We start from the raw sequence: 26,762 nt of genomic DNA, 5'->3' as shown, positions 1-26,762 counted from the left end.
GTAGCCCTAGGAAGCAGGGAGGGGTGTGAGAGCAGCTGCGTCACATTGGTAGGCCCTCCAGTGGCCGTGTGTGAGTCCTGGGGCGGCCTCCGAATCGTGCAGAGCCTGCTCAGAGCTGTGTGCAGGTGAGCAGTTACCCCAAGAGGTATGGCTGCTGGCATTTGGGAGTTCCAGAAGTTATCCTACTTTTAAAATGGGTCCTCATACTCAAAATAGGCCACCCCAGGCGCCGGCCTCAGGTGCTGCGACGTAAGTGTGGCCAAGGTGAGAGACCCCCGGGACGCGGCTTCTGACTTATTCCAGACCAGCCTATAGGATGGCCTGGTCAGTTAACAGTTGCTTCTCCAAGAGCCACTTTGTTTTCTGTGCCTTTCCCCTTCATATCTGGATTCTGACCCCCGTGACGCGGCTTCTTATTTATTCCAGACCAGCCTATAGGATGGCCTGACCAGTTAACAGTTGCTTCTCCAAGAGCCACTTTGTTTTCTGTGCCTTTCCCCTGCGTATCTGGATTCTAGAACATCCTTTGTAGTTAATGATGACCCTGAAGTGTCAAAAGTTTACCTTATATTTGATGGAACTTAAGCTATGATTGATTGATTGATGGCAAATAGGATTGGGGTGTATGTGCCTGATTATTAAGAATAATTTATAAGATAGGTAAAACTTATCTCTCTTTGATCTTAGTGCCAGAGGCACGTTTTTAAAAACACCGGACCAGTAAAACTAAGTCAGTCGCAACATGAGAGAACTGTCTACAAAACTGTAATTATTACTCTTCAGAAGTATCAAGGAGCTGTGGCAGCTGTGGGGGCAGGTGGGGGGATGTGAGCACGTGTGGCGTGAGGTCCTGGAGCAGCGGGGGCACCCGTGGGCAGACGGGAGCATCTCAGTGAGGGCCTCCTGGCAGCGCTGGTTTCTTACCTAACGGATGTGCCAGTGTTGTGCGAGTTGTCTCCTTCAGGGCCTGGGGCGGGGCGTTCGATGGGAATTCTGCACTGTCTGTACAGCTCTTCTGTAAATCTAAAATTGTGTCACAAATAAAAGAGCCAGATTTCAGCTTATTTGGGTATAATTCACATTAGAAATCTCATTTCAGGATTAGAAATGTTACGAGATCCACAGTTAAGTATCTGTACTTCAGAGTAACAGAGTTATTTCCTAGGCCCCTCCCAGGAGCACTTAAGATAGTCACCATTCTTGTTCCGGTGGTGAGCACAGAAGTACCCGCCTCAGCACTCACTCAGCCTCTGAGTCCTGGCCTCCGCACGGAGAGTGCCCCCCTGGTTTGGACCCCCGTAAGGAGGCATGCTTTAGACACACGCACTCACACACATGGAAGCTGGAAAGGAGGCATGCTTTAGAGACACACACACACACTGGAATATGACTCAGCTGTAGAAAGAAGGAAATCTTGCCATTTGCAATAACATGGATGGTCCTTGAGGACATTGTACTCAGTGAAGTCAGACGGAGAAAGACAAATACTATGTAACTTCACTTATATGAAAAGAAAAAGAAAAAACATCAAGCTCATAGATATAGAGAACAGGTGGTGGGACATGGGGAGAGTGAAATGGGTGCAGGGGTCACAAGGTGCAGACTTCTAGTTACAAGTAAGTCCCAAGGATGTGATGTAAAGCATGCTGACTGTAGTTATTAGCAGTGTGTCATGTACTTAAAAGTTTCTGGGAGAGTAGGTCTTAAAGGTGCTCATCACAAGAAAAAAAAAGTGTAACTGAGATGGTGTGTTAACCAGACATTGTGGCAGTCAGTTCACAGTATTGATGTATGCAAATATTGAATCGTTATGTTGTACACCTGAAGCTAATACAACCTTGTATGTCAGTTACAACTCAATTTAGAAAAACACACTTGACACGCACTTGTTTACAGATCTACAGTTAGCATCTGGGAGAGGGGGAGATAACGTAACTCCTCGATTCCTGTTTCTTGTGTATTTTTCTTCTCTGGCATATTTTCTTTAGGATTATACTGACCTTTTCATCCAGGAGGCCCTCAGAGGCCATTGTTCTACTAAGAGCAGCACCTGATAAATGTTAGGTTGACTAACATGGGATTATTTCTGTTGTTCAGAAGGCTGAATAGCAACAATTTCTGATGCTTCATCCTAGCAATACTGCCTTATTCTCTCTGTATATGGACTGGTTGAAAACCAACTAGCTGTCATTGATAGATGCCTTGTTTCAAACACAGAGAGGATATTGAAACCCTGTAAATAGGGAGGTATATTTATTAATATCAAGAGATTCTAGGGAGTCAGTTTTTGTAGAACTTTTTCCCTATTGAGAAAGAAGGAAAGAACTGATGCTTTCTAAGGCATCCTTCTTAGAAATGAATCTGGGGCTCCTCTCAGACAGCAAGCGTTGTCTAGTTCTTGCCCAGCACTGGTGCTGTCTGTGAGATTTCTTGGTCCTCTTGGGTGGCCACATTGAAGTGGAGACCCTGAGAAAGCTTAGGTACTCACTCCTGACCAGGTGCCCCTCTTGGCTGGTGGGAAGCTGGGGTGTGGCCCTGTGTCCCAGGAAGTTAGCCCTGAGCGGGTACGCTAGCTTCTGCAGCTCCTGCAGCTGCTGCTCGGCACTGTGCCTTCCTGCACCTTAGCCTAGTGGCACGTAAAATGCAGTGAGCCAAAGCGAAAACTGGGATGGGCATTCAGTAAACGTGACGTGTTTCCCCCAGATTCAGCTGGATGAGACAGATTCGTAAAACTAGCTCAGACTGCTGACACTGCATAGTTACTACTTTCAATTGCCCAGTTACTCGGAAGTTTTCCTGCAGGTTCAGGTGTGCTGTTAGTTGACCCCATGCACATCCTGTGGTTGAGGGTTTTGGTAAAGAGGACAAGCAATCGACTGGACTCTGGTGTGGGGCAGGTGACTTCACCCCTGCTCGCCGGGGGCAGCGCACGGCCCTTTGTGTCTCTGATATGGGGACACCGCAGCGGAAATGGCGAGAGGGGTGGAGCCGGAGAGGTTGGGCACTTCGAGGGACGTCGGGGTGCGGAGCTAATCAGCACAGTCTCGCTGGCCTGGCTACAGGGGAGGGAGGTTCTCTTGGCGGCCCATCGGGTTTCAGGTGTCGTGGAGATCTCAGGTGGGTGAATGTGATCCTGCAGAGGAGGGTCGGAGACTGTTTGCACAGCCTGGAGTCAGAACGGTGGTTGGACACCATCTCAGCCATGGTGAGAGCGGCCCTTTGCAGGCCCTGGGTTCGTGGCCAGAGCTTGGACGAGTTTTCTCCAAAATGTGCTCCCTGGATTTTTCTTTGCAGAGCATCCTTGGCTGACCACTCACGTTCTAGGCAACATCTGAGATTCAGTCCTTGCTGCCCTGAAACTCACTATGATTCTCCTCAGTTTAGTGTCTGTGATCTCTTCAGATCGCCTTGGATCCCACCCCTGTCTCGCCTGTCCGAGCCCTGGCTCTGGCTACAGCCAGCTGTCGGCCTCCTGTGCAGGCTTCTGCCCACGCAGCTCTCCCGCAGCTGCTTTACCTGTGGGAGCACCTCGGCCCCGTGCCTGTAACTACGGCTCTTGGGACGGACGTGCCGACCCGCCCTGTCTCCCTCACGCGTGGTGTGTGTGGCCCCCTGCGTCAGGCCTGCCTCCTGTGTGCTCCTGTGACGGCATCTCCACCACGCCAGGCTGTCTTATTTTCACGTGCGTGTGTGTATGTGTGCCCCGACGTGGGGTCCTCTGCACACTTCTGCACGGAGCCTCCTCATTGCTGGGTCTTCACCTAGTTCTTTCATTATTCCTGAAGAATAACCTCTCAAAGGTTGTGGTTTTAAGGTATTTGATTTCTGTTACCAGACTGCTTCAGAAAGGACGTGTTGACTCCCCGGGCAGTGCGGGGTGTGTGAGGGCTTTCATCCCCCTCCTCTGCTGACTGCAGGACCCCCCTGTTCCGATGAGCCAGAGCTGAACTGTATACTTTAAAACAGCTGAAAGTGAAGTGTTAGTCACTCAGTCGTGTCCAACTCTTTGCAACCCTATGGACTGTAGCCCACCAGGCTCCTCTGACCATGGGATTCTCTAGGCAAGAATACTGGAGTGGGTTGCCATTTTCTTCTCCAGGAGATCCTCCCGACCCAGGGATTGAACCCGGGTCTCCTGCATCGCAGGCACATTTTTTTTTAACCATCTTAGCCACCAGATGGTATATTATATGTTGTGTGTATTTTACTATAATTATTTTTTAAAAAAGAAACAGAGCTCTGATAAATAATGATGTTTGGTGAATGCAGGTGGTATTACGTGGTGCTGGGGAAGAGATGTTCCTGGGTGTTAGGGGTTACTGCTGTGGTCTTCACTTACTGTTGACTCTGAAAAGATGTTTGTGATTTTATCACACAGGCCAAAACACTAAGAAAATTGATCCAACAAACATTTAGACAGTTTGCCAATCTTAACAGAGAAGAAAGTATTTTGAAGTTCTTTGAGATCCTCTCCCCAGTGTACAGATTTGATAAAGAATGCTTCAAGTGTGCCCTTGGTGTAAGTATGGGGACTTGTAGTAGGGGACTCGGTGGGCTCTCTCTGTCTTTTCCATGAATACCTCAGTTTCTGATTGGAATCTAATTGGTCACATGTTTAACATGAGAATATTTTACCACTGTAGAGTGGGAAAACAATACAAAAAGAAAATGTGTCAATGTGAGACTAAAACAGTCCTTTTTTAATAGCATGCCTGTGTTCAGATTTAGAATTATTTTAATCCCAGCCCAGCGATTCATTGATTAACTGTTGTCTCAGGGCTAGTTTACCTACTCAGATAATCTTCCCAAAGAAACTGTTGGCTTAAGGCTCACCGGAAGCTCAGTCTGTCTGTCTCTGCTCAGGCTCAGCAGATGCTGCACCATGGAGTTGTACACGCGTGTGTGCACGCTCAGTCGTGTCTGACGCTCTGTGCCTGGACTGTAGCCCACCAGGGTCCTCTGTCCATGGGATTCTCCAGACAAGAATCCTGGAGTGGGTTGCCATGCCCCCCTCCAGGGGATCTTCCCTGGAGGGACCAAACCTGAGTCTCGTTGTGTCTCCTGCACTGGCAGGCAGGTTCTCCACCACTAGTGCCACCAGGAAAGCCTGGAGTTGTACACATTTTGTACTGTTTGATTACACAGATGAATAGAAGCGTGTCTAGCCCCCGCTTTGGTCCTTTAATGTTTCAGTGGTTCTTTATCTAAAATACCTCTTTTTCTTCCTGGTGCCTTTGCCGTCAACCTGTTTCACCTTCAAGTCAAGCTGGATTATTTCAGTAGAGCTGGCGATTGGCCCTGAGGAAGGAATCAGTTACCTCACAGACAAGGGCTGCAATGTAAGTGTGCTTCAGTTCGGCAGGAAGGGGCTGGCACTTGTGGTGTCTGAGAGGAGATGGCCCTGTGTGGGCTGAGAGTCTTGAGTAAATGAATGGGATTCGGCCCTGCAGACTGACGGCTGTCATGAAATGCTGGAGGGTGGGGACTGATGGGCACATTGTGTCTGCATGAGAAGAAAAGCCCACTCCTCTTGGGAAATGAGCAGAGTCTCTGGTGGTGTGTCCATGTGGAAGGGTCCTTCAGATGCCCACTGTCTCCCCAGCACCAAAACCCTCAGAAGAACCCCAGAACAGGTCAGAGACGTTCCTTGCTCATGGTGTGTTGGGAGTGGGCACGGGTCCCTCTTGCTGAGAGAAGCGGGGCAGAATGCTCCCTGAGACCGAGACTGTCACCCGGAGAGTCAGGTCAGGGGCTCCCTCCCTCCTCCTCTGTGTGTCTTCGTGCTGGGGTACGGGCGCCCCCTCGTCCAGCCCTTGAAGGGGAAGCACCCCTCTGCCTCCACGAGCACAGACGACAGACACACCCCTGACCGTGAGGTGAGCAGGCGGCCCTGGCAGGTTCTTGCCAACTCCTCACAGCGAGAAAGGCCCCCTCCTCCTGGGCGAGGTGGACAGTCAGGCTCCCCAGACACCCTGTCAGTGGGGTGGGGTGGGGACCACAGAAATTACACGGGATGGTGCATGAGTGTCTGGCATCTGTGGTCAAATGTTTGCCTTTTCTTCCCAAAGCCCACACACCTGGCCGACTTCAACCAAGTGCAGACCATCCAGTATTCAAACAGTGAAGACAAGGACAGGAAAGGGACGCTGCAGCTGAAGATCGCAGGGGCACCTGAGGTAAGGGGGATAAAGGAGATAGCCTCTGCTCATGCTGTGTCTATTCAGTCCTGTCCGACTGTGCGACCCTAAGCCCGTAGCCCGCCAGGCTCCTCTGTTGATGGGATTCTCCAGGCAGGATTACTGGAGTGGATTGCCATATCCTGAAACAATCATTATTTCTAAACTAGCCCTTTATTGAAATGACTGTTTCAGGATACAGATGAAGTTTTCATGGATCATCAGAATCACAGCTTTCTCTTACGTAATGAGCATCACTTAACAAATGTGTGTGTCTATGCTCAGTTGCTCAGTCACGTCTGACTCTTTGCAACCCCATGGACTGTAGCCTGCCAGGCTCCTCTGTCCATGGGGATTCTCCAGGCAAGAATACTGGAGTGAGTTGTCATTTCCTCCTTAAGGGGATCTTGCCAAGGGCTCAAATTTGTGTTTCCTGCTTGGCAGGCAGATTCTTTACTGCTGAACCTCCTAGGAAACCCTGCATAACAAATTGTTGTTTAGTCGCTAAGTTGTGTCCAACTCTTTGTGACCCCATGGGCTGCAGCATGCCAGGCTTCTCTCTCCTTCACTGTCTTGCAGAGTTTGCTTGAATCCATGTCCATTGAGTTGGTGATGCCATCCAACCATCTCATCCTTTGCTGCCCTCTTCTTTTTTTGCCTTCATCTTTCCCAGCATCGGGGTCTTTTGCAGTGAGTCAGTTCTTCGCATCAGGTGGCCAAAGTATTGGAGCTTCAGCATCAGTCCTTCCAATGAATATTCAGGGTTGATTTTCTTTAGAATTCACTGATTGATTTGATCTCCTTGCTGTCCAAGGGACTTTTAAGAGTCTGTTCCAGCACCATAGTTCAAAAGCGTCAGTTCACTTAAAAACTAATGTAGTCTTTCTGTGGAAAAACGAATATTATCATGAAAATCAACCTCTTAAAATTGTATAAATTCTGTAAGCTGTGCTACTGCCTTATTTCCTGGACGGTGTTGTATGTGACGCTCACTGTGGGGGGCGGGGGCGGGGAGCGGCACACGCAGGGTTGCTTTTGCATGAAGCCCATGTGGGCGCTCCCCTGGCCCCGCTCGCACCCCTGGGCTCCGCACTGCTGCCGCCCCCGCTGAGGCGGCTTTGTTCGCGAGGCTTCTCTCGTCTCGTTCTTGCCCCTCCTGCTTTGGCATTTCTGAGGCTCCGGGCAGTACATTTGATTCTCAGAATTAAACCAATGATGCCATGAAATATTGAAACCTTCAAATTTCCTGAAAATCTCTCAGTAATTTCCTGTCCGCATCATGATTTTCAGGCTGTCCTCCTTTCTGTTTGCTGCCCCCAAACAATACTTAGGATGATGCAGGCGAGCTGAGTTGTTCCTTTAGAAGGAAGTTATGAACAGTATGTGAGTTGGGACGTAATTGTGTTTGAAAGGAAAAATACCACTCTGATTATCTCCTGGATAACATTTAATGACAGGTCTTTTAGGAAATGTATCATAATTGTGTGTTTTGCCTTGAAAAAAGTGATTTCTAAGCTCTTAGGTAGAGCATGCTCTGCGTGCTCAAAATAATGAAATTCCACTAATTTTCTTTAAGGTTAGAAAAATTATGATGGATGGTTGATAAAAATCTAGTCCACACTTGTCTAGTTTCTAAAAGAAGCCATAATTGAGCTTACTAATTTTCTAAATTCTTAATTAGAATATGCCTAAGGGGCCAGACCTTCTGTAGGAAACATTTTTTTTCCCCACCTTTTTTTGTTCTAGAAAGTGACTCTAAGCGATTTAAGTGTCTTTTTCTTTTTTTGTCTGGCTTTGCCTTCTGTCACACATTCTAGGAATAAGATCTTTAAATACCACGCTCCCTTCTCACTGAGACCTGATGACAGATCTCGTCTCACTCCCACTCTTCTCTGGGCTCAAGTGCGTCTCGATCTGATGTCACGGCACAGCTGGCCCTCTGAGGAGCGGAAGGAACAATGACCGCTCTCTCTGGCTCTTCTCCCCTGTCCAGCCCCTGACGGTCACAGCCCCGTCCCTGACCATCGCCGAGAACATGGCCGACCTGATCGACGGGTACTGCCGCCTGGTGCACGGGGCCACACAGTCCTTCATCATCCGGCCCCAGAAAGGTGAGCCACCCCCTGCCTTAGCCTACTCCACGCGGCTGCCAGGCTCGCCCGCAGCCCGAGCCCTTCCTTCAGGTCACTCTGAACGTGAAGAGCAAACAAATAATTCAGCTGAGCAAATCTGTATTCCTGCTTTTCTAGGGCAGCGACTCAGCTCACAGCCTGCGAGCTGGGTTTGGATAGAGCTTAAAGGACACATGGTTTGTGTTCAGACCCTTTTGATTTGAGTGACAGCCTTAAAGTATTGTCTTAGTTACCATTAGTGTCTTTTTAATAAACTTTTGGGATTATGTTCAAGGGATTTTTTTTTTTAAGTCCCTATGACTCATAAAGTCTCTTTCCTATTTTTTGTTAAAGCTCTCAAAAGCTTAGAGCAGTCAGAGAACAAACTCAGTCTGAAGCATGATGTATTGAATCCTTGGAATGGGGCTGAGTCTCTGCAGCCTTTTGCAGAGGGTTAAGATGCAGTGTTTCTGAGGGTTTAGATTTCTGAAACAAAGCAGGAAAAAACCAGGCTTTGGAATTACATGGACCGATGGGTTCACATCATGAGCGCATGCCATCTGCTAAGTACTTAGCTTCCTGTGCCTCAGTTCCATCCAGGAAGGTGAGAAGAGTGGTACTTGCTTCTGTGGTCTCCGCGGGAAGCAGGGTGGGAATGGCCTCCTGTTGGAGGCGGCTCGGGGCACCTACAGTGTCACAGACTTCAGAGCTGCTGCTCGATCCCATGTGATTGTGACTGCACTGGATGAGCCTTGGCTTGGGGACTTCTCGTCCTTAAGGAGGAGCAGCACCTGCTTTGTAGCGTGGGAGGTGGGTCCAGGTCCACAGTCGCCCCCATCACGCTGCCGCTCTGGGCAGGTGGACGCAAGATCCCTGCCAGCACTCCCCCACCCGCGCCGTGGGAAGGATGATCAGAGGAGGAGTCGGGGAGACTTGAGGGACACAGATGAGGCTCCGCACTCCTGGTGTAGACACTGTAAAGTCCTGCAGCCCAGCGGTCCAGTTCTCTGTGCTGACAGCAGGTGGAGGGCGTGGGGGTGGGGGATGAAGCAGAGGCATCGCTGGGACCTTTGTTTAAACCTTTGTTAGTGTCAGGATGTCATACTCTGAGAACAGTATCTAAAGCCATCAGCCAAAAGGCCAGTGAGTACATGAATTCTAGGACATAAATAATCTGGCAGAACTTTTTTTCCACCATGATCAAACCAATAAAATCTATTTATTTATTTTCCCCCTAAAATGGAGTGTGTGTTATGATAGCTTTTTTAATGTGAAATACAGTAAGGAAGTTGCTTTTGGAGATATCTAAAGACTCCTCTCATTTAAAATTTTTGCATTCATGAGCTCTTGAGTTTTCATTTTGTGCTTTAAATGAAGAGCATTGTTTAAATGTTTTAGGAAAGTTGCTTCACATAAAGGTAGTATTCTGTTAAAAATGTTAAATGTACTATAGCGCCTGTCTTCTTTTTGGTAAATAATTGTTTCATTTCACCCTAATTTACCAAAATATTGTTCATCAATTTGTTGGTATATGAAAAAATAACATTCAGACATCAGGCATTAAATGTTTGAAGCTTTAACATCTTCTTGGGTTGGTTTTTAGTTGACTTTTTTCCCTTGTTGGAAGAAATATTTCGATATCAAATCTCATGAAATGAGATATATTAAATTCTTCATTCATATGAAGACAGCATAAATGAAATCGCTTCTCATAAAAATCTAGTAGGTCCGAGGCTTTTATCAATTTTATGTGGTCTTTATAGAATTAATTGTTAAGCCTGATAATTTACTTTATTCTAAATCACAGCATATGTACTTGTGACTATTTTATAATAGATTCCTAAAGTGAAGTTATATTGCCTAATTGAAATAATATTTAAAGTCACATGTTTTTAATGGATTATAATTAGAAATATGTGGACAGGAGCACATGTACACTTTGTAATTTAGTTTCTTAAAATTTCAAATAAGTGTAAAATATGTTTCTACAACTCTAAAGCACCATTTTCCTGGTACATGCTTTAAGGAACAGTTGCATACATACACATCTGTTCTCTCTAGGTTATGAACTGCTTCATGGTAAGCAACATGCATGTGTTTGTGAGTGTAACGGTTCTAAGTGACGTCTAAGTTCGACAGATGAGTGCTGATGTGCCCAGGTGTGCTTTGTTAAAAGGCTCCGTGATCCACCATAATTGCTTCAATTTAGAAAGTGCTTTTATAGGTGGTATCACTGGGGCAGAAAACTCTTAAGAGTCACAAGCCACGTGCCCGAACCAGCTTCCACCAGAGTTGCTGTGTGACCCCTGGCCTTCTTGTGGGGCCTTATCTAACTTTTCCTTTAATTTAGAGAAAACTCAATGGCAGTTTTTCAATTTTTGGTTAAATTCTCCCGAGAGGAAAGACTTGTGCAAATTAGGGTCATAATTTCATATTGCCAAGACAAGAGTAACCCTTTTCCCGGGGAGCCAGGGGACTGGTGGGATGGCTTTACCACCAGGTTAATCCAGATAAGAGAGATTAAACCAGGGGCTCCGTGCTTCCTGGTTCACTAAGGACGGGTGGAGAGCGTGTCTCCCCAGCCCCTGAGCAAGTCCTGAGCTCCCCTGTGATGCCCCGGCTGGAGCCCAGCCATCATGGCGGGGGGTCGGCCCCCATGTAGGGGCCCCGGCACCTCCCCCAGCTGCATCCCTGGGCCTCCTCAGGCTCTGAGGCTGCTGGCCCCTTGGCTGCCCGGGACCCACGTTGCTCTGGCAGCTACAGAGCCGGTGGGTTTGTTTCCTTTGAATTTCTGTGTTCCGTGTATAGGTTTTGGAGTAGCCAAACCTATGCAGGGTGTTCAGTCTTTGTAAAGAATGTTGGCTTTGATTATGAAAAATTCTTTCTTCTCTAACATCTCCTGGGAAGAACAGCTTTCTTCTGTTTATCCCTTAGCCTGGTTTTGAGAGGCAATGCCTTTCCTATAGTCTGTACCTGTAGACAGCATGTTTGTCATAAATACTGAAAATAAAGCTGTGATAACCCATCACAGGCATATAACAGCTTCTTTTAAAGGGTTGTTGCTAAAATTCTGGGAGAGGACTCGTCTTCTTTCTCTGGTTTCTACATGCAGTCTTTTCCAAGGGAGCCTCATCTCTCTCTTTTCATTTTTTCCCACAGAAGGTGAACGGGCTTTGCCATCGATACCAAAGTAAGTACCGCTCTGTGTGCCTTGTTACTCCGTTGCATTAGAGACTGAAAGTCTCCATGCTGTATTTTACCTTTGCCTGAGTAATCAAAATTTCTACGTGTATGATTAGGAAATCAGGAAACAAGTTATTTCCAGAAAGAAATCAGTTGTGAATCATCTAAAGTATTTAGGTTTGTTGTTGTTGTTTTAATTCATTTATTTTTTATTGAAGGATAATTGCTTTACAAGTATTTAGGTTTAGTCAGAAGTGTAAAGTGAATCTTCCCCTGAAGTTCAGTAAGAAGCTCAAGAATAGTAGTGATAACAGGAGAGAGGTCTGTTCTCAGATGGTTACTATATAGGCGACGACAGTCTACATAGAGACCTGAAAGTCAGTACCATTCTGGCTATTTTACAAGTGAGAAAATTAAAGATATGCAATTTACGTCAATTTTAAAGTGTGTTTGTGTCACGGATTTCACAGTAGATACTTTAATCTGTAAAGGTAAAGAAGGCCCGAGCTGCTCTGTCCCCAGCCAGTGTGCTAGGGATTGGGGAGCAGATGAAAGGCAGCACGCTCACAGTCAGATATGCAGCTGGGCGCCGAGAGCTCAGAGGGAGGGACTTGAGGAGACGCCCCTGGCACTGCACGAGGGCTAAGGGAGCAGAGCCTGGGCGCCTCTCACCTGCCACTCCCTCTCCTCCACCGCCAGTCCCTACCAGTCTCTCCCTTTCTGCTTCTGAACTGTCAGGCCCATGCGCTTCACCTGCCCACCGCCATCCCCGGTTGTCAGCTGTTAGCACCTGTCTGGGCTTTGCTAGCAGACTCCTGTGTCGGCGTCCCCTGGACCACCTCTTGCAGGGATTCTCTAGAAGGAATGCCTAGGACTCGGCGCATAAAGGCTCTCGTGGCTGCGATGCGTGACAGCCCAGGGAGATCGCAACGGCGTGGGGCCCAGAGGGGCAGGGCAGCCCCAGGGGCCCACTCTCAGGGGCGCAGGCAGGACACGTGGAGAGTGGTCTCCCAGGGAAGCTCGTGAGAGACTCGGCACCCCGCCTTCATGCGGGCCTGGTCACGTGTGCACCCTGTGCTTGACGTGTGCCCATATCATGGGCCGTATGATTTGCACCATTGGTCTCAGGACAGGGAGCCTTCCTGATGAGTAGGGATGGTGGCAGCCCTCCTTGACACCAGCCAGGGGCTACCCTCAGAGGACAGCGCCTCAGACCCCTGGCTCCCATCCTCTGCACGCCTCTGCCAGTCTTCTCTGCAGCATTGGGAGAGAGCGTTCCTCTCAAAGCCCTGTGTGGATGCTGCTGCTCTTAGATAAATGCCCACATCCTTCAGCTGGCTGGGGAGAGGCTGTGTGGCCTCTCCAGCCTCGCTTCTGCTCCTGCGCTCAAGCTTCAGCCACACTGAACTCCCTTTGGCTCCTGGAGCCCACGTCCTTCCTTCAGCAGGGCCCTGCTCAGGTCTCACCTCGCATCACCTCATCTGAAAACCCCCATCACCCCAGTCCCGGAAGCAGCCCTGTGTTTTTCTGTAACTTATCTGGAGTAACAGTCACCTCTCTGCTGTTCTCACCCTCGGGCTTCACTGATGGCCGGGGCCACAGGCCGTGTAGACCTGACATGGGACGGTATCTGGCACCCAGTAAGTACACAGTAGCTGGGCAGGCGAGTGGTGGGGTGGGTGAGACCATGTCTCTCAGCTTTTAGGCATTGTTTCACAAACCCAACAACATTTAATAGATATGTATTAATGTTATGAATTAATGAATATTTATTTATTAAAATTATTAATGTTTATTAATTATTAAAATCAGGCAAGGGATTAGTGCTCATGATATCTTCAGTTGTAGAAAGTCTTTGAGAGATGACTTTGTGGATTAAATGCACAGGAATTGTAGAGATGTAAAAGTGAGGAGTAAGGGAGTAGGTTAGAAGTGCTAACAGATACTAGAAAGGAGCAGAATTGTGTTGTTACCACTGATCAGAGAGGTGCTTGTGAGCAGGTTGATTCAGAAGAGTGCCCCAGCCCACAGCAGAGGACGACCCGGCATGCTGTCTGCGGGACAGAGGCAGAGGACTGTGGCCTGTGTGTTAGGAATGCGCACCTGTGACCTCCCGATAAATGCAGTTGAGAGGGAGTTAGGATCAGTCAGGTGGCTGCAGTGGAGGAGGAGCTGGTGGTTTGTTAGAACACTCTGGTTAAACTTTTATAATGGACATACCACTTCAAACGTGTAGCAAATTCAGTAAAAGAACTGAAGTGTGTGGCTTTGTGCCATAAACTTCCCTGGTCGCTCAGTTGGTAAAGAATCCACCTGCAATGCAGAAGACCCAGGTTCAATCCCTGGGTCAGGAAGATGCCCTGGAGAAGGGAATGGCTACCCACTCCAGTATTCTTGCCTGGAGAACCCCATGGACAGCAGATTCTGGTGTCGCAGAGAGTGAGGCAGGACTGAGCGACTGACGCTTCCTAGAGGTTGTACAGTTGCACATTGACTATTTCTAGTTCTCAAAAGGGATATATTAAGCTCCAGGATTTCCAATATAAATTCTGTTTACTAAGGAGAATTCCTGTTCAGTACTTCTAGAGTAAATGTTCATGTATCAGAAAAAAAGTTTTCTTTCATGGAAAGAGCAAAATAATTTTGACACCTGAAGACTGTAGGGTTCCTTTTTCCTCTCTGTTTTATGCTTTTTCAAAAAGTTTGAATTGAACCATACTTGGATTTTTTTTTTTTTAATGTGCTTAAAACCTTTGGCCAAAATGTTACTTTATGTGGATGTATGTGTAAAACACTACCATCGTTGAGCCATGTCATGAAACAAATAATCTGATGTGTTAACCTTACCTGTGCCAGTCTGTAAATAATGACGGTATGTGTCACCGTCCTGCCTGCTCTTGGACACGCTCTAAATGGCGGCAGGGCCAGTGCTGTGTCCAGAGCACTCCTCAGTCGCGGGCGTCTCCCCTTGGCAGCCCAGCATCTAAAGCAATTCAAGCCACGTGCACCACGTTCAGTAGTGTTGTGGTTCAGCGTTCCTTCCTCGTCGGTCTGCACTTCTGGTCTTTAAAACATTGAAACAGGCTTTAAGGACCTTGGGTGGTAGAATCTGGTATTTCACAAAGTCACCCTCTGGACTGTGCTGTCTCCCTGGGAGAGGGCACAGCCGTCCTGGTTCTGGGCAGCTGACGTGCGCGTGAATGCCAGCAGCGTAGTCTGGAGAGTGGGGCGCTCACACTTTGCACCTCTGTTCCAGGCTGGCCAACAGTGAGAAGCAGGGCGTGCGCACCCATGCGGTCTCCGTGTCAGGTAAGAGGCCGCGCGGGTGGCAGGGGGGTGCCCACAGCGGTGGGAGGGGGTGTCTGACCTCTGCTCATTCTTATGAGGATTACATCTTTCTAGGCTAGCTTATGAACGTTAAGGATTAAAGTTATTTAATTTTTAAAACTTAAAAATAACTTTAAAGTTTGTATAATTTTACAGTAGTAGATTACTCACAAATTACTTAGAATTTCACGTTATGTTTCAGTTTTAATGCCGTGTTAATTATATTTAGAGTGAAAATGTTTGCTTTCGAAGCTGCCATTATAATTTATGCTTGCAGTTCAGAAGTTAACGTGATATGCTTTGTATATTTATTATTTTTTGAAGTTCAAGAGATGTGGAATATTTTTAAACAGCTTTTTTTGTTAACAGTTAACATAAAATGGTGTTTGAATATTGCTTTTTAAAAAATATAGTTAAGATATTGACATAAACATTATCTTAACTATTTATTGGTGTGATGAGCATGGTGTGCTTTCTCTGATATGTTTCTCAAAATACATGTACCTTTTCCCCCCATTTAAAAATGTAGAAAATAGAGGAAAGGTGGGAAAAAGCATCTTCTATGGACCCAGGTTTGACATCTTAAAATACATATGCCATACATGTGTATGTATCCATATATATATACACATGTATATCCATATGCACATATATATAGTATGTTCTCATCTATGTCACATTTCTAAAATAACAGTTTCCTAAAACTCTACTGTCTGACAGTCTGACTTAAAAGAAGTCTAATTCCTGTTAGTTTAATTTACCTTGAGTGAATTTTTACCTATGATTTAGTTTTATGTATTTGCCTAGTTGATGACTGAATTATTTGTTAATGTTCCAGCATACAAATATAATTGCTTTTTTTTTTATCATCCACAAACATCCCACAACCCCCTTGTCAAGAAATATTTGTGTTGGTATTCATGCTTTCATGCTTAGCAGAGGTGCTCTAGTGAGGAACCTCGTGGCGCAGGTGTGTGGGGGAGCCCTGCAGCTCAGGAGTCAACCCCTTTCTGATGTGGGGAGAGGCCTGTTCAGTGCCACAGCTTGTGCTGCCGGGCGGTGCCGGACGCTGGCAACCTCCCCTCAGCCCAGGGTGACGTGCGGGGGCTGAGTACCTCAGCATCTCCAGTCTGCGGCGGCGCAGGAGATTCGGCAGGCGGGGAGCAGGCCTTCCGGGGTTGTGATCTAGTTGGAGAGAGGCGCTACCGCCTGCCCGCGTGACCCGGTGGTGGAGGACTCTGTCAGTTACTGGCATCAGAGGGTGTTTTGTGCCGTGCTCCACAGAAGAGGAGCTATCCAGCCAGCGCTGAGTCATTCCTGAGCACTCCAGTCCTCCCCCGCTGGACTGGAAGTGGGCCTGGGCGACAGGCTGGGAGGCACTGGTGGTCCTCACCGACCTGGGCACCCCCATGCTCCACAGCCACTCCGTGCGATGCTGAGCTGACACGCTGTGCTGGGCTCATCGCGATTCTGGGTGGTGATGAAACACGACAGGCCTCACGGAAGCTTCAGGTCTCATTTCTTCCATTTCCTCATGTCCTCAGCGTTTTTTCCACTGCTGCCCGTTAAGTCACTGTGGGTGTCACCTCTCCCAACCCCCCAGTCCTGATCCACCTTCACTGTCCTCCCTGGGCACCCTGGACTGGAGTTCACCCTGCAGCCCCTTCTCTACAGCAGCTCTCAGGGTGCTCCCCCCTTTATTGAATGTAGGTAGGCGATTCCCTTGGCAGAATCTTTTCTCAGCTCGGCCCCGAGGCTCCCCAACGTCTCTGCACAGCCCACCTATCCAGCCTGCCCCCGTCCTCTACACGGTCTTCGCACAGTTCTGTTGGGCGTCTGGCCCCTCTGCCCACCTCCTCCCCCTTGTAGTTCTGCTCACACTGCTCCACCGGCCAGTACAGCCTTTTCATCATCACACGTCAAAATCTTTCCATTCTTCAGAGTCAGTGATGCTGTTCCACACGTGGCCACCAATTTGGTGGTTCACGGAACCACCAAACCTTCATTCACAGGCCACAAAGAACGTTCCATGTCCCATGAATATTTAGTGACTGGACTTACCTCTTAGATTCCTGTTACTCCTTCGTCACCCCACTCATGACTTGCTCCCTTCCGTGGAGTTGGACTCACAGCGTGCAAAGACTCTTGAACATGCCATCCCAGCAGTATGGCTTGCCAAGAGCTGCGCCTTGCACTTAGCTCTTAAGCTGTTAAGGTGACACCTAGATGATCAGGACTTCTGCCAAACCCCAAGATTCTTTCTTATCTGGTAGCCTGGAAACCACTTGGGTGTGCTGTGGTTAACCTCAGCCACCCGCAGATGCAGTGGAGCGCCATGCCTGTTCCCCACGCCATAAGCCATCTGTCTCCAGGATGGTGGGGTGGTGGCTGAGGCTCAGCCTGACTGTGGCCAGCAGTCGTGACCTGCTTTTCTGTCATAGTCCATCCTGTCCCACCCCAGCAAACCCTGCAAAGTGGCTATTAGTCCAGTCTTAGAAATTCCATCATCAGGTGCTGCTGAGTGCCTGCTCTGTGCTAGGCATTGTTCCAGATGCTGGGGTGCACTGGTGGACAGAGACGGGTTGCTCCCATGTGGAGCTGATGTTCTGTGCAGGGGACAGAGACGCTGAATTAAAATCAAGCAGGCAGATGGAGAGTGAGGGTGGGGGTCCAGGGACATCCCTCTGAGCAGTTGACTGAATACAGTGAGACTTGGGGCCTGTAGACACTGTGGGACAGTGAGTGCCAGGCCCTGCAGCAGGAGCCTGGCAAACTCAGCACCAGCCAGAGAGCTCTGAGAGGCCGGGGCAGGGCAGGTGAGGGCACATGCAGCGACGAGGTGACAGCTCTCTCCTTATTAGGCCCTCAAGGGGCTGTGCATCGTATTAGATGTCACCTTGTTAACCCTGTGACGACCTCCCAAGGTCTTTATTATCTCCCCATTTCACAGACAAGAGGAAAGAAATTCAGAGAGGGTTTGTTAGTATCACACAGCTTGAAAACGATGGAGCAAAGGGCTGAGCTCAGGTCGTTATTGCCCCCTAGGTTATGTTGCCTTTCAGTAACAGTTTAAGGGAGATGACCCCAAGTACAGATGAAGAATCAGCTGGGAAGATGGAGAAACTGGGACTTGCCTGATTCTCCTATTTTTTATACAGTCGCAACTGAGAAGCTCTTCCCCAGTCTTTAAAGCTGGCTTCAGATGCCACCCCCTTCTAGAAGCCCTCCCTGCCTATTCCAGGACTCTCCCTCCTCAGAGTTGTCTCGCCTGCCATACATGCCACTATTGTGGATAATCTTTAAATAGATAAAAGCTTAGAAACCTTCTTATCCCCTAGACCACAACTCCATCATAGACAAAGACATGTTCTATTTGTCGTTACTGTCTGGGACAGAGTGCTCAGGGATTGTTTTTAGGTGAATCGGGTGCCCGAGCAAGGTGCAGAGTGGTGCTAGGGCTTGGAGGACTACGGTTTGGTGGGGGAACAGAGGGAGAAAGGCAGGGACCCTCCGAGTGGATAGGGGCCTCGAGAGCCGCTGGGCTCGCAGACTCCCCAAGCACTGGTCATGGTGAACCCTTCTGCCTGCACCCCTAGGCAGTTTGGGGCAAGGGGTCTGGAGGCCAGCCAGTGAAGGCTGAAGTCTGGATGTCAGCACAAACAGTCCCCAGCTCATTATCACGGGTTCCAGGCCCTCCTGCGTATCTCTTGGTGAGGAAGTAGAGTTTCAGACCATCCTCAGTAGGGTCCAGTTTACAGTCCATGTCCAGTATATGCAGTCTTGTCTCTGAGATCTAGAGTTTTGCTCTAATGTAAGCGTGAAATGAGCTGGTTTGTAGAAATATGCAGCAGAATAGAGCATTTCCCTGGGCACCTTCTCCGAGGGCCTAGAGTCAACTTTTCTAGCCTCTGTGTGTGATTTTAGGAAACGTGTTTCTTCTGGAGTGCAGTTAGCAGTACCTGGAGAGTCCTTCGCTTGTCCTAAGGGGTCTGTGTGTATCAGAGAGGGGCACCCTGAGTGGGTGGGGGGTTGAGCAACGTTTGTGTGGATGAAGATTCCCCGGAATGCAGGTGCTTCGTTCACTGAACGAAGCTGACTTTTAAATATTCCAAAGGTACAAACTTTGGTTTTCGGTTGGTTTTTGTGTTTCAAGGCTCTTGTTTGTCTGTTTTAAATAACCAGGCCTCTAGTGAAGCAGAGGGACCGTAAGTGTGACAGAAATGCTGGTGACCTGTGACAACCACTTCACTGTGCCCGGGGCTCCTGTCACACGTCTGGGTTGTGGTAACGGGGCTGGAGATCAGAAGACCGTGTTCTCTCTTCTGTGTCTGTCACCACAACCAAGGCCATGACCTTTTCCTGTTGTTAGAAATGTTTGGTTTGATTGTCTCTGCTGAGCTCTTGGTGGTGAACACATGTATCACTCTGCAGTGATACTTTGCGATGGGATGTTTATTATAAATTAAAAAAAAATTTTTTTTTGCTTTGTAACAGATTCTTCTGGTTTAGTTGTTAACCTTGCAGCATCATTCCAGCTATTTAAAAGGGCTTCTCTAATGCGCTATGGAAATTCGTTTTCCTATCCGTGGTTTTTTTTTTGGCATCAGCACTGTTTCAGGGAATGATTTTGGCTTGATACCTAGATCCCTGTTTTTGGGTTTTGTTAGCTTTTTGAAAAATTGTCTTTCCTTACGGTTTGGTGAGTGTGTTGGTAGCAAAATAAGTTTTTTGGTAAAAAGGACAGAAGAATTCAGCTATAACTGTGAACATGTTCATTTTTCCTACCTTGTCATTGAAAATTGGGGAATCACTTTTAACCATTTTATGTGTGTGTATCCAAAGAGCACGGACTGTTTCTGGATTGTCAATGAGGATGCTAAATCTTAAAGAAAAAAATTATTTAAAAATTGTCTTATAATTAAAAAGTAATAATAATAAAATGAAATTACATATAGTGACTAAAAATTATCCTAAACTAAAAGTTGACAAAATAAATGTTATTTGCATTAAGCTGCTTCGTTAACAAATTCTAAAGCAGCTACTTAATATATGTAGAAGTAGTTTGTGAAGTTCTGTAAAATATTAGGTGGTATATGTGTTGTTGTTCAGCCGCTAAGTCGTGTCTGACTCTTTGCGACCCCATGAACTACAGCATGCCTGGCTTCCCTGTCCTCCACTGTCTCCCAGAGTTGGCTCATATTCATGTCCATTGAGTCAGTGATGCTATCTATAATAACTGCGTTTTTTTTCTCCTTTTTTCTCACGGTCTCTGAAGCACTAAGCCTGCTATTCATTGGCTGCGCTGCCACTGCTTTGTAAATACAAGTAGTTATGTACCTACGAGTGAGGCTCAGAGATTATGCACAAGCACAAGCATTGTCTTGTTTAAGCCTCAGGACAGTCTTCCTCCCTTTCCCACTTCACAGGTGACCTGGGGTGGTGAGGTGTGGCTCACATAGCTAGCCAAAGCAGAGAGCCTGGTGCAAACCCAGATCTGGGCTCTGAAACGCACTGTCTTCTCATCAGACCACACGGAGATGTTGGAAGGCAGGAGGTGTCGGTGTGAGAATGGAGGAGTATTTTCCTAGAAGAGTCTGAGTCTAATTTCAAAGTGGTTTTTCTTCCATTTATCAGGAATAGCAATAGCATAGTGTTGACTCATTTCTGACTGTTCTGTTGGAATCCAAATATCTGCCCTGCCTTCAAGTTTGAATGAGTCTCTTTCGTCTGGTTTACAGCCTAGTTTCACTTTTGGTAACTGATTTAGAAGGTAGTCTCCGTCTATACTGAAAGCTTGATTTTAAGTGAAAGCTTTCAGGAATTGTTTTAAGTGCCCTAATTTAGAGTATTGTCGCCTAGTACAGGGGTCCCCAAGGCCCCGGACTGTGGACTAGTACCGGTCCTTGGGTCCTCAGCTTGTTAGGAACCAGGCTGCACAGGAATAGGTGAGCCGCGGGTGAGGGAGCCAGGCTTCACCTACTGCCCCCCTTCACTCAAATGACCGCCCGAGTCACCCCCTCCCTTTGAGTCATAGAAATACCGTCCCCCATAAATCTAGTCCTTGTTGCCAAAAAAGTTGGAGATTGCTGGCCTATTACATGTGAGGCTAATTTTTGTAAATTATGTCCCTTATGACATAATTTAATCAAACTAATGCTACTGATGGTTTTTATGTGCACTGGTGGCTTAACTGGTAAAGAATCCGCCTGCAGTGAGGGAGACCTGGGTTCAATCCCTGGGTTGGGAAGATCCCCTGGAGAAGGGAATGGCTACCTACTCCAGAATTCTGTCCTGGAGAATTCCATGTACAGAAGTCCATGGGGTCACGAAGAGTCGGATATGACTGAGCGACTTTCACTCACCCACTCGTGGTAAGTATTGGGGGTTTGACTTATTCACAGTACTTGTCTTACTGGAAACGCTTCTGATTCTGACAATCATAACTAGAGTCCTGCGGTCAGTGTGGGGTTAGGAGAGACGTTTAGCGGTCTCTGGCTGGGTGGGGGCAGGGTGACTGATCGTATTGTACCTGAAGGAGGAAGTTGTGATCGGCAGAATACCTTTGCCCTCAACGCCCCCACCCCCTACCCCCCACCCCCCATGCTGTCTCCTTCTCCCAGCACCCCTCCTCGCACCATCATTACAGCATCTGGACTCTCCCTCTTCGCACCATTGTTACAGCGTCTGGACTCCTTTGCCTCTCTTGAGATTTGAGGCTGCTGCCTGATTGCAGCCCTCTCCTCTCTTGCTTCTACAGGAGTCCCATGGGTTCTGAACTACCCACAGCGTGTGTTGTAGGCTAATGCCCTAAAGAAGCACCAGAGCCAGGCTGGCTTCCTGCTCCTCAGCTGCAGGCTGGAGATGGGCAGACACATGTAGGACCCCCAGCGGGGACACTTTCAGATGAAAAAGAATCCGAATGAGATCAGAGCAATCATGAATGCAACAGAAATTTACAGAGGATATTTACTCGGGTAAACTCCTTCCAGGCCACAGATCTGTCCTCAGGCCCTTTGGATATAGTTTCCAGAGTAGAGTGTACCCTGCTGCTCCTTGTTGGCCCTACTCAGTGAGGGGCTGTGTACTGCTTCTTCCTCAAGAGCACTCTGACCTGTATGTTCCGAGCTCTGGTCGGTAGGAAAGTGTCCCTCATGGTGGCCAGGGTTTGGGAGTATTTGGCTGATGAGCCATCTTATTCTCCTTGTTCCTGAGAAATCTGTATGCAAGTCAAGAAGCAACAGTTAGAACTGGACATGGAATAACAGACTGGTTCCAAATTGGGAAAAGAGTACGTCAAGCCTGTATATTGTCACCCTGCTTATTTAACTTACATGCAGAGTACATCATGGGAAATGCGAGGCTGGATGAAGCACAAGCTGGAATCAAGATTGCCAGGAGAAATATCAATAACCTCAGATACGCAGATGACACCACCTTTATGGCAGAAAGTGAAGAGGAGCTAAAGAGCCTCTTGATAGAGAAAGAGAAGAGTGAAAAGTTGGCTTAAAACTCAACATTCAGAAAACTAAGATCATGGCATCCGGTCCCATCACCTCATGGCAAATAGATGGGGGAACAATGGAAACAGTGACAGACTTTATTTTGGGAAGCTCCAAAATCACTGCATATGGTGACTGCAGCCATGAGATTAAAAGGTGCTTGCTCCTTGAAAGAAAAGCTATGACCAACCCAGGTAGCATATTAAAAAGCAGAGACATGACATTACCAACAAAGGTCCGTCTAGTCAAGGCTATGGTTTTTCCAGTAGTCATGTATGGATGTGAAAGTTGGACTATAAAGAAAGCTGAGCGCCAAAGAATTGATGCTTTTGAATTGTGGTGTCAGAGAAGACTTGTGAGAGTCCCTTGGACTGCAAGGAGAGCTAACCAGTCCATCCTAAAGGAAATCAGTCCTGAATATTCATTGGAAGGACTGATGGTGAAGCTGAAACTCCAATACTTTGGCCACCTGATGGTGAAGAACCGACTCATTGGAAGAGATCCTGATACTGGAGAAGACTGAAGGCAGGAGGAGAAGGGGACAACAGAGGATGAAATGGTTGGATGGCATCACCGATGCGATGGGCGTGCATTTGAGCAAGCTCCGGCAGTTGGTGATGGACAAGAAGGCCTGGCTTGCTGCAGTCCATGGGGTTGCAGAGTCAGACATGACTAAGCGACTGAACTGAACTGAATGAATAAACTTTGATAATCTTAAAATTTATTACTATTAATACAAGAAGCCCAAGTATCATCGTATAAAATATAAAAACAGATATTGTCTGAAGACCCAATTTTGGGGGTGGGTTGGTTTTTTCTTTTTTTCATTCATAGAGAAAAATTTTAAAGGAAGGCTTGAAACTTTTAAAATATAAATTCCTGAATTTGACCTCATGGCTTTCTAGTCATGTGTCATGGATGCATAATAATTGTGGAATTTATTAAAAATCAAACTGCATGACATAAGATAAAATGTATATGATACTTTTACATGCAAGGGATCATGTGAATGAATGGATATTGTTGTACTTTTGAATTTTTAGCTTTTTAACTCTTTATCCTGGGAATTTCCAAATACAATACGAAGTAGAGAGAGTAGAACTTATGTAGTGAATCTCCAGATACTCATCACCCAGATTTAGTAACTAAAATCTAGTTGCTTCATCCCTGCCTCCACCCTCTTACTCTTCATTGATTGTCTTCCCTTATAGCTCAGTTGGTAAAGAGTCTGCCTGCAACGCAGGAGACCCGGGTTCGATCCCTGGGTCGGGAAGATCCCCTGGAGAAGGAAATGGCAACCTACTCCAGTATTCTTTCCTGGAGAGTCCCATGGGCAGAGGAGCCTGATAGACTATAGTCCATGGACTCACAAAGAGTCGGGCACAACTTAGTGACTAAACCATCACCTCTGATTGTCTTAAAGCACCTTTAAGGCATAGTCATCTATAAGTGTTGCTAGAAGATGAAGACTTTAAAAGCAGTTTTATTATACTATAAGAAAGTTAACAGTAATTCCTTAATACCAACTGTCCAGTCCGTGTTGCAATTCCTTGGTTAAGGCATTGTCACACTTGGTGTCGTCCAGTTGGGGGTCAGACAAGCGGTGCTGGGTGAGCTTGGCTGTATGCCTCTCCAGTCTCTGTGCGCTGTCTGTATTTATCTGTGGAGGAAATCACGTCCCTCGCACCGTGCCCCATGCCCTGAGTCTGGCCAGTTGCAGTTGTGTGACGCTGTGCTGTGCGGGTCCCTCTCTGGCCCCTGTATTCCTGAATTTCCTGTACTCTGATCGTTAAGGTTGAGAGGAGTTTGGTCAGGGAGTTGGGTGTGGGTTGAGGGAGGCAGGTGGGCAGATCTCAACGACATGACTCACGTTGTTGCGATCACAGCACACTCTGCGGTAATGTGACCAAGTTATTTCCATTCAGTAAGCTGCCGCCATTCTCACCCTGAGCCCTGCCCTCTCGGGCCCACCCTGGGTCCTCAGCTTTCTTGACGGTGCCCTGTGGTCTGCAGTTGAGCTGTGTGTGCCAGCTGCGTCTTCTCCGTCACGTGGTGTCGCCCATGCATATTAGAGGGTTGGTCCGCCCTTGTGTTGACCCCACTGCGACGTGTCTGCTGTGGCCCTCACCGCGCTGCAGTTGCCATGTCTCCAGCTCCAGGAGGGCTGGCTTGTGTCTCGTTCATCCAGCAAGTGCCTAATAGAGAGAGAGCTGGCTTTCAAGAGAGTTTTCAGTACATGAATGACAGTGAATGAGGAGCGGATACTGGTAGGCGGAGGGCTTCGAAGCCTTGTTTTCAGCTACCCTGGCTCCAGTTTTTTATGTGAAAGCAGTTTATTTGAGGTGTACACTTAAGGTCTGCGTCTTTGCTGATGGTTTGGGGGAAAGTGCTGATAAAGCTCTTTTACAGATCAAGAGCCGCTAGCTCTCCGCACTGCTCGCTCTCCGCTCTGCTCTCTTTGCGGTTGACGTTAGCTGCTCATGAGAGCCTGTGTCCATGGGTCTTTGTTACTTGTGTCATTGTGTGTCAGCTTTATTCTTCATAAAGGCATCTGTACCTTTGCTCGCTCTGCTGGCTTTGTGGAGCTGGCTGACCTCTTCATGTCTTGCTTAAAATTTCAGTATCTAGTGCTACTCTTTCCTAAGAGGGAAAACTGCATTTTATAATATTAATATGTTTCTCAAGTCAATTATATTAAGAAATCAAGTGTACCAGTAGTCACATAAAAGCATTGCGACTTGTCTTTATAGCTATGCCTTACAATGTAACATAAGTTTTCTCTGGTATTGAAATAATGTGTTTCTGTTTTTCTCTTCCCTCCTCCTGCCTCTGTATAAGGAGTCAGTCACTGCCAACCTAAGGTTAAGAAGGCTAGGCGCTTCCTCCCCTTGGTCTTCTGTGCCCACGAACCTCCTTCTGCGGGTACTGCACTCAGCTTTTGCACAGGCTGTCCTCTTAACCACAGCTGACCACTGCGGCCAGGCGGCAGTCTAACGATGCTTGTAGATGGTGCCGGCCCCGGGGTCAGTGTAGTGCTGCCTGGCCAGGGCCTGTGGGCTGGGGTTCAAGGTGACTGTGTGGGCCGTCCTGATAGAAGACTCTTTGTTTGCCTGTTCGCTGGTGTTTAAATGCATGACAGGGCGAGAAGTCTCTTCCTGTGTGATCTCAGTGTTTTCTCAAAGGGGCCGGCAGGTACCACACCTTTCCCTTGTGGGTTTCCTAACACGGCATGTGAGTGATGGAGGAGGATGGTCCCAGTGAGCCCCGGGGTCCCCTCGCCTGCTTCGTGGGCAGATATTCAGGGATACTGCAGAGGACGGGCAGCCAGGGCCCCGGAAGCGTTATCTAGGAGAGGGAGATGATGAGGGTGTAGCAGCCGGGACGGTCCTTCTGCAGATGCTGTGTAGGTGAGAGGAGGTGCATCGGCAGAGCCCCAGGAGGAGCGGCGGGAGCCCCGGGGCCCCCTGAGGAGGCCTGCTGAGGGCTGTCCCTGTGCACACACTAATGACCCGTGGTTCTCATTTCTGTCCAAGAGGATGCACGTTCCTTGTGAGGATAGTAGACTTGTCTTTAACATTTAACGGTGAGAAGCAATCAAATTAGCCTTGCTTAATGTGGCAGAAACGCACCTAAACTGCTGTTTACCTGGGGTAATGTGAGGAGGCTTCAGACTCGCACTAATGCCCTCAAGTCAAGTAAACATGCTGACTCCTCCATCCTGCAGTCTTTCTTTTACCTTCTTAATTAGACTGGGAGGGGGTGGTTTTTGTGTTTTCCTTACACTATGATTTGCTTGTCATTTTAATAGTGTTTTCCCTTCTCTCCCCCTCCCTTCCTCTTTTCTCCTCCCCTCCCCTTTCCCTTCCTCTCCCTTTCTTTGCATGCCACCTGGATCCACAGATGAAATTAGTGGGGACGGTAATATTTATTTTCACGTTTGTGTTGCTAATGTGAGATAATTATTTATGGATATAAATACCACTCAGTTTTTAATGAAAGGCAAAATGTGGCTTAGATCCAACAGAGTATGTATGAAACAAGTGATGGTGTGAACTGGTGATCTCTTTAGAGTTGCTCAGGGTTTCAACCCAAGAAGGGTCTCCATCAGTTTCTTTACCACGTCTCACTGGTAAACTTGAGTCGTGTATATTCATAGAGAATTTTAGAGATCTCATTATTAGAACTAGAGATAAACGGAAATTGTCAAAACTGTTTCATTCCTCAGTAAGTGGGAGAGAGTCACGCACTTTCCCACATTCGTGTGTATAGTGACTTTTAGTCAGGAGTGGCGTGGCAGGAAGGAAAGAAGGAAGAGTGATTTCTAAGAGTCACAGAGACGAAAGCAGTTAAGGAGCTGTCAGCATTTGTTTTTCAGGCAGTTGAGGGCACCACTCCATAAACTAGAAATTTAAAAGTCACGTGCAGTGCCTTGTTGTTCATTTCCCTTGTGTGCTGCCTGCATGAAG

The 26,762-nt window shown here is 47.5% G+C and overlaps 1 protein-coding gene across 19 annotated transcripts in view; it reads left to right on the top strand.

Moving 5' to 3' along the window:
* Positions 1–26,762, top strand: part of PTK2 (protein tyrosine kinase 2) — a 189,657-nt gene that overhangs the window by 106,639 nt on the left and 56,256 nt on the right. For 13 of the 19 annotated variants that reach the window (XM_018058634.1, XM_018058626.1, XM_018058616.1 and 10 more), the window contains 7 exons: positions 4,379–4,519; positions 5,262–5,339; positions 6,069–6,176; positions 8,170–8,287; positions 11,447–11,477; positions 14,727–14,779; positions 26,197–26,214. In XM_018058634.1, coding sequence (XP_017914123.1) covers positions 4,379–4,519; positions 5,262–5,339; positions 6,069–6,176; positions 8,170–8,287; positions 11,447–11,477; positions 14,727–14,779; positions 26,197–26,214 — 547 coding nt within the window. The remainder of the gene's footprint in view (positions 1–4,378; positions 4,520–5,261; positions 5,340–6,068; positions 6,177–8,169; positions 8,288–11,446; positions 11,478–14,726; positions 14,780–26,196; positions 26,215–26,762) is intronic. The other 6 variants (XM_018058629.1, XM_018058632.1, XM_018058630.1 and 3 more) reach the window with 1 other exon arrangement.

This window comes from Capra hircus, chromosome 14 (genome assembly GCF_001704415.2).
Source record: "Capra hircus breed San Clemente chromosome 14, ASM170441v1, whole genome shotgun sequence".
Classification (NCBI taxonomy): Eukaryota; Metazoa; Chordata; class Mammalia; order Artiodactyla; family Bovidae; genus Capra; species Capra hircus.
The sequence above is the reverse complement of the archived record's forward strand: the minus strand, read 5'-3'. Positions and strand labels throughout refer to the sequence as shown.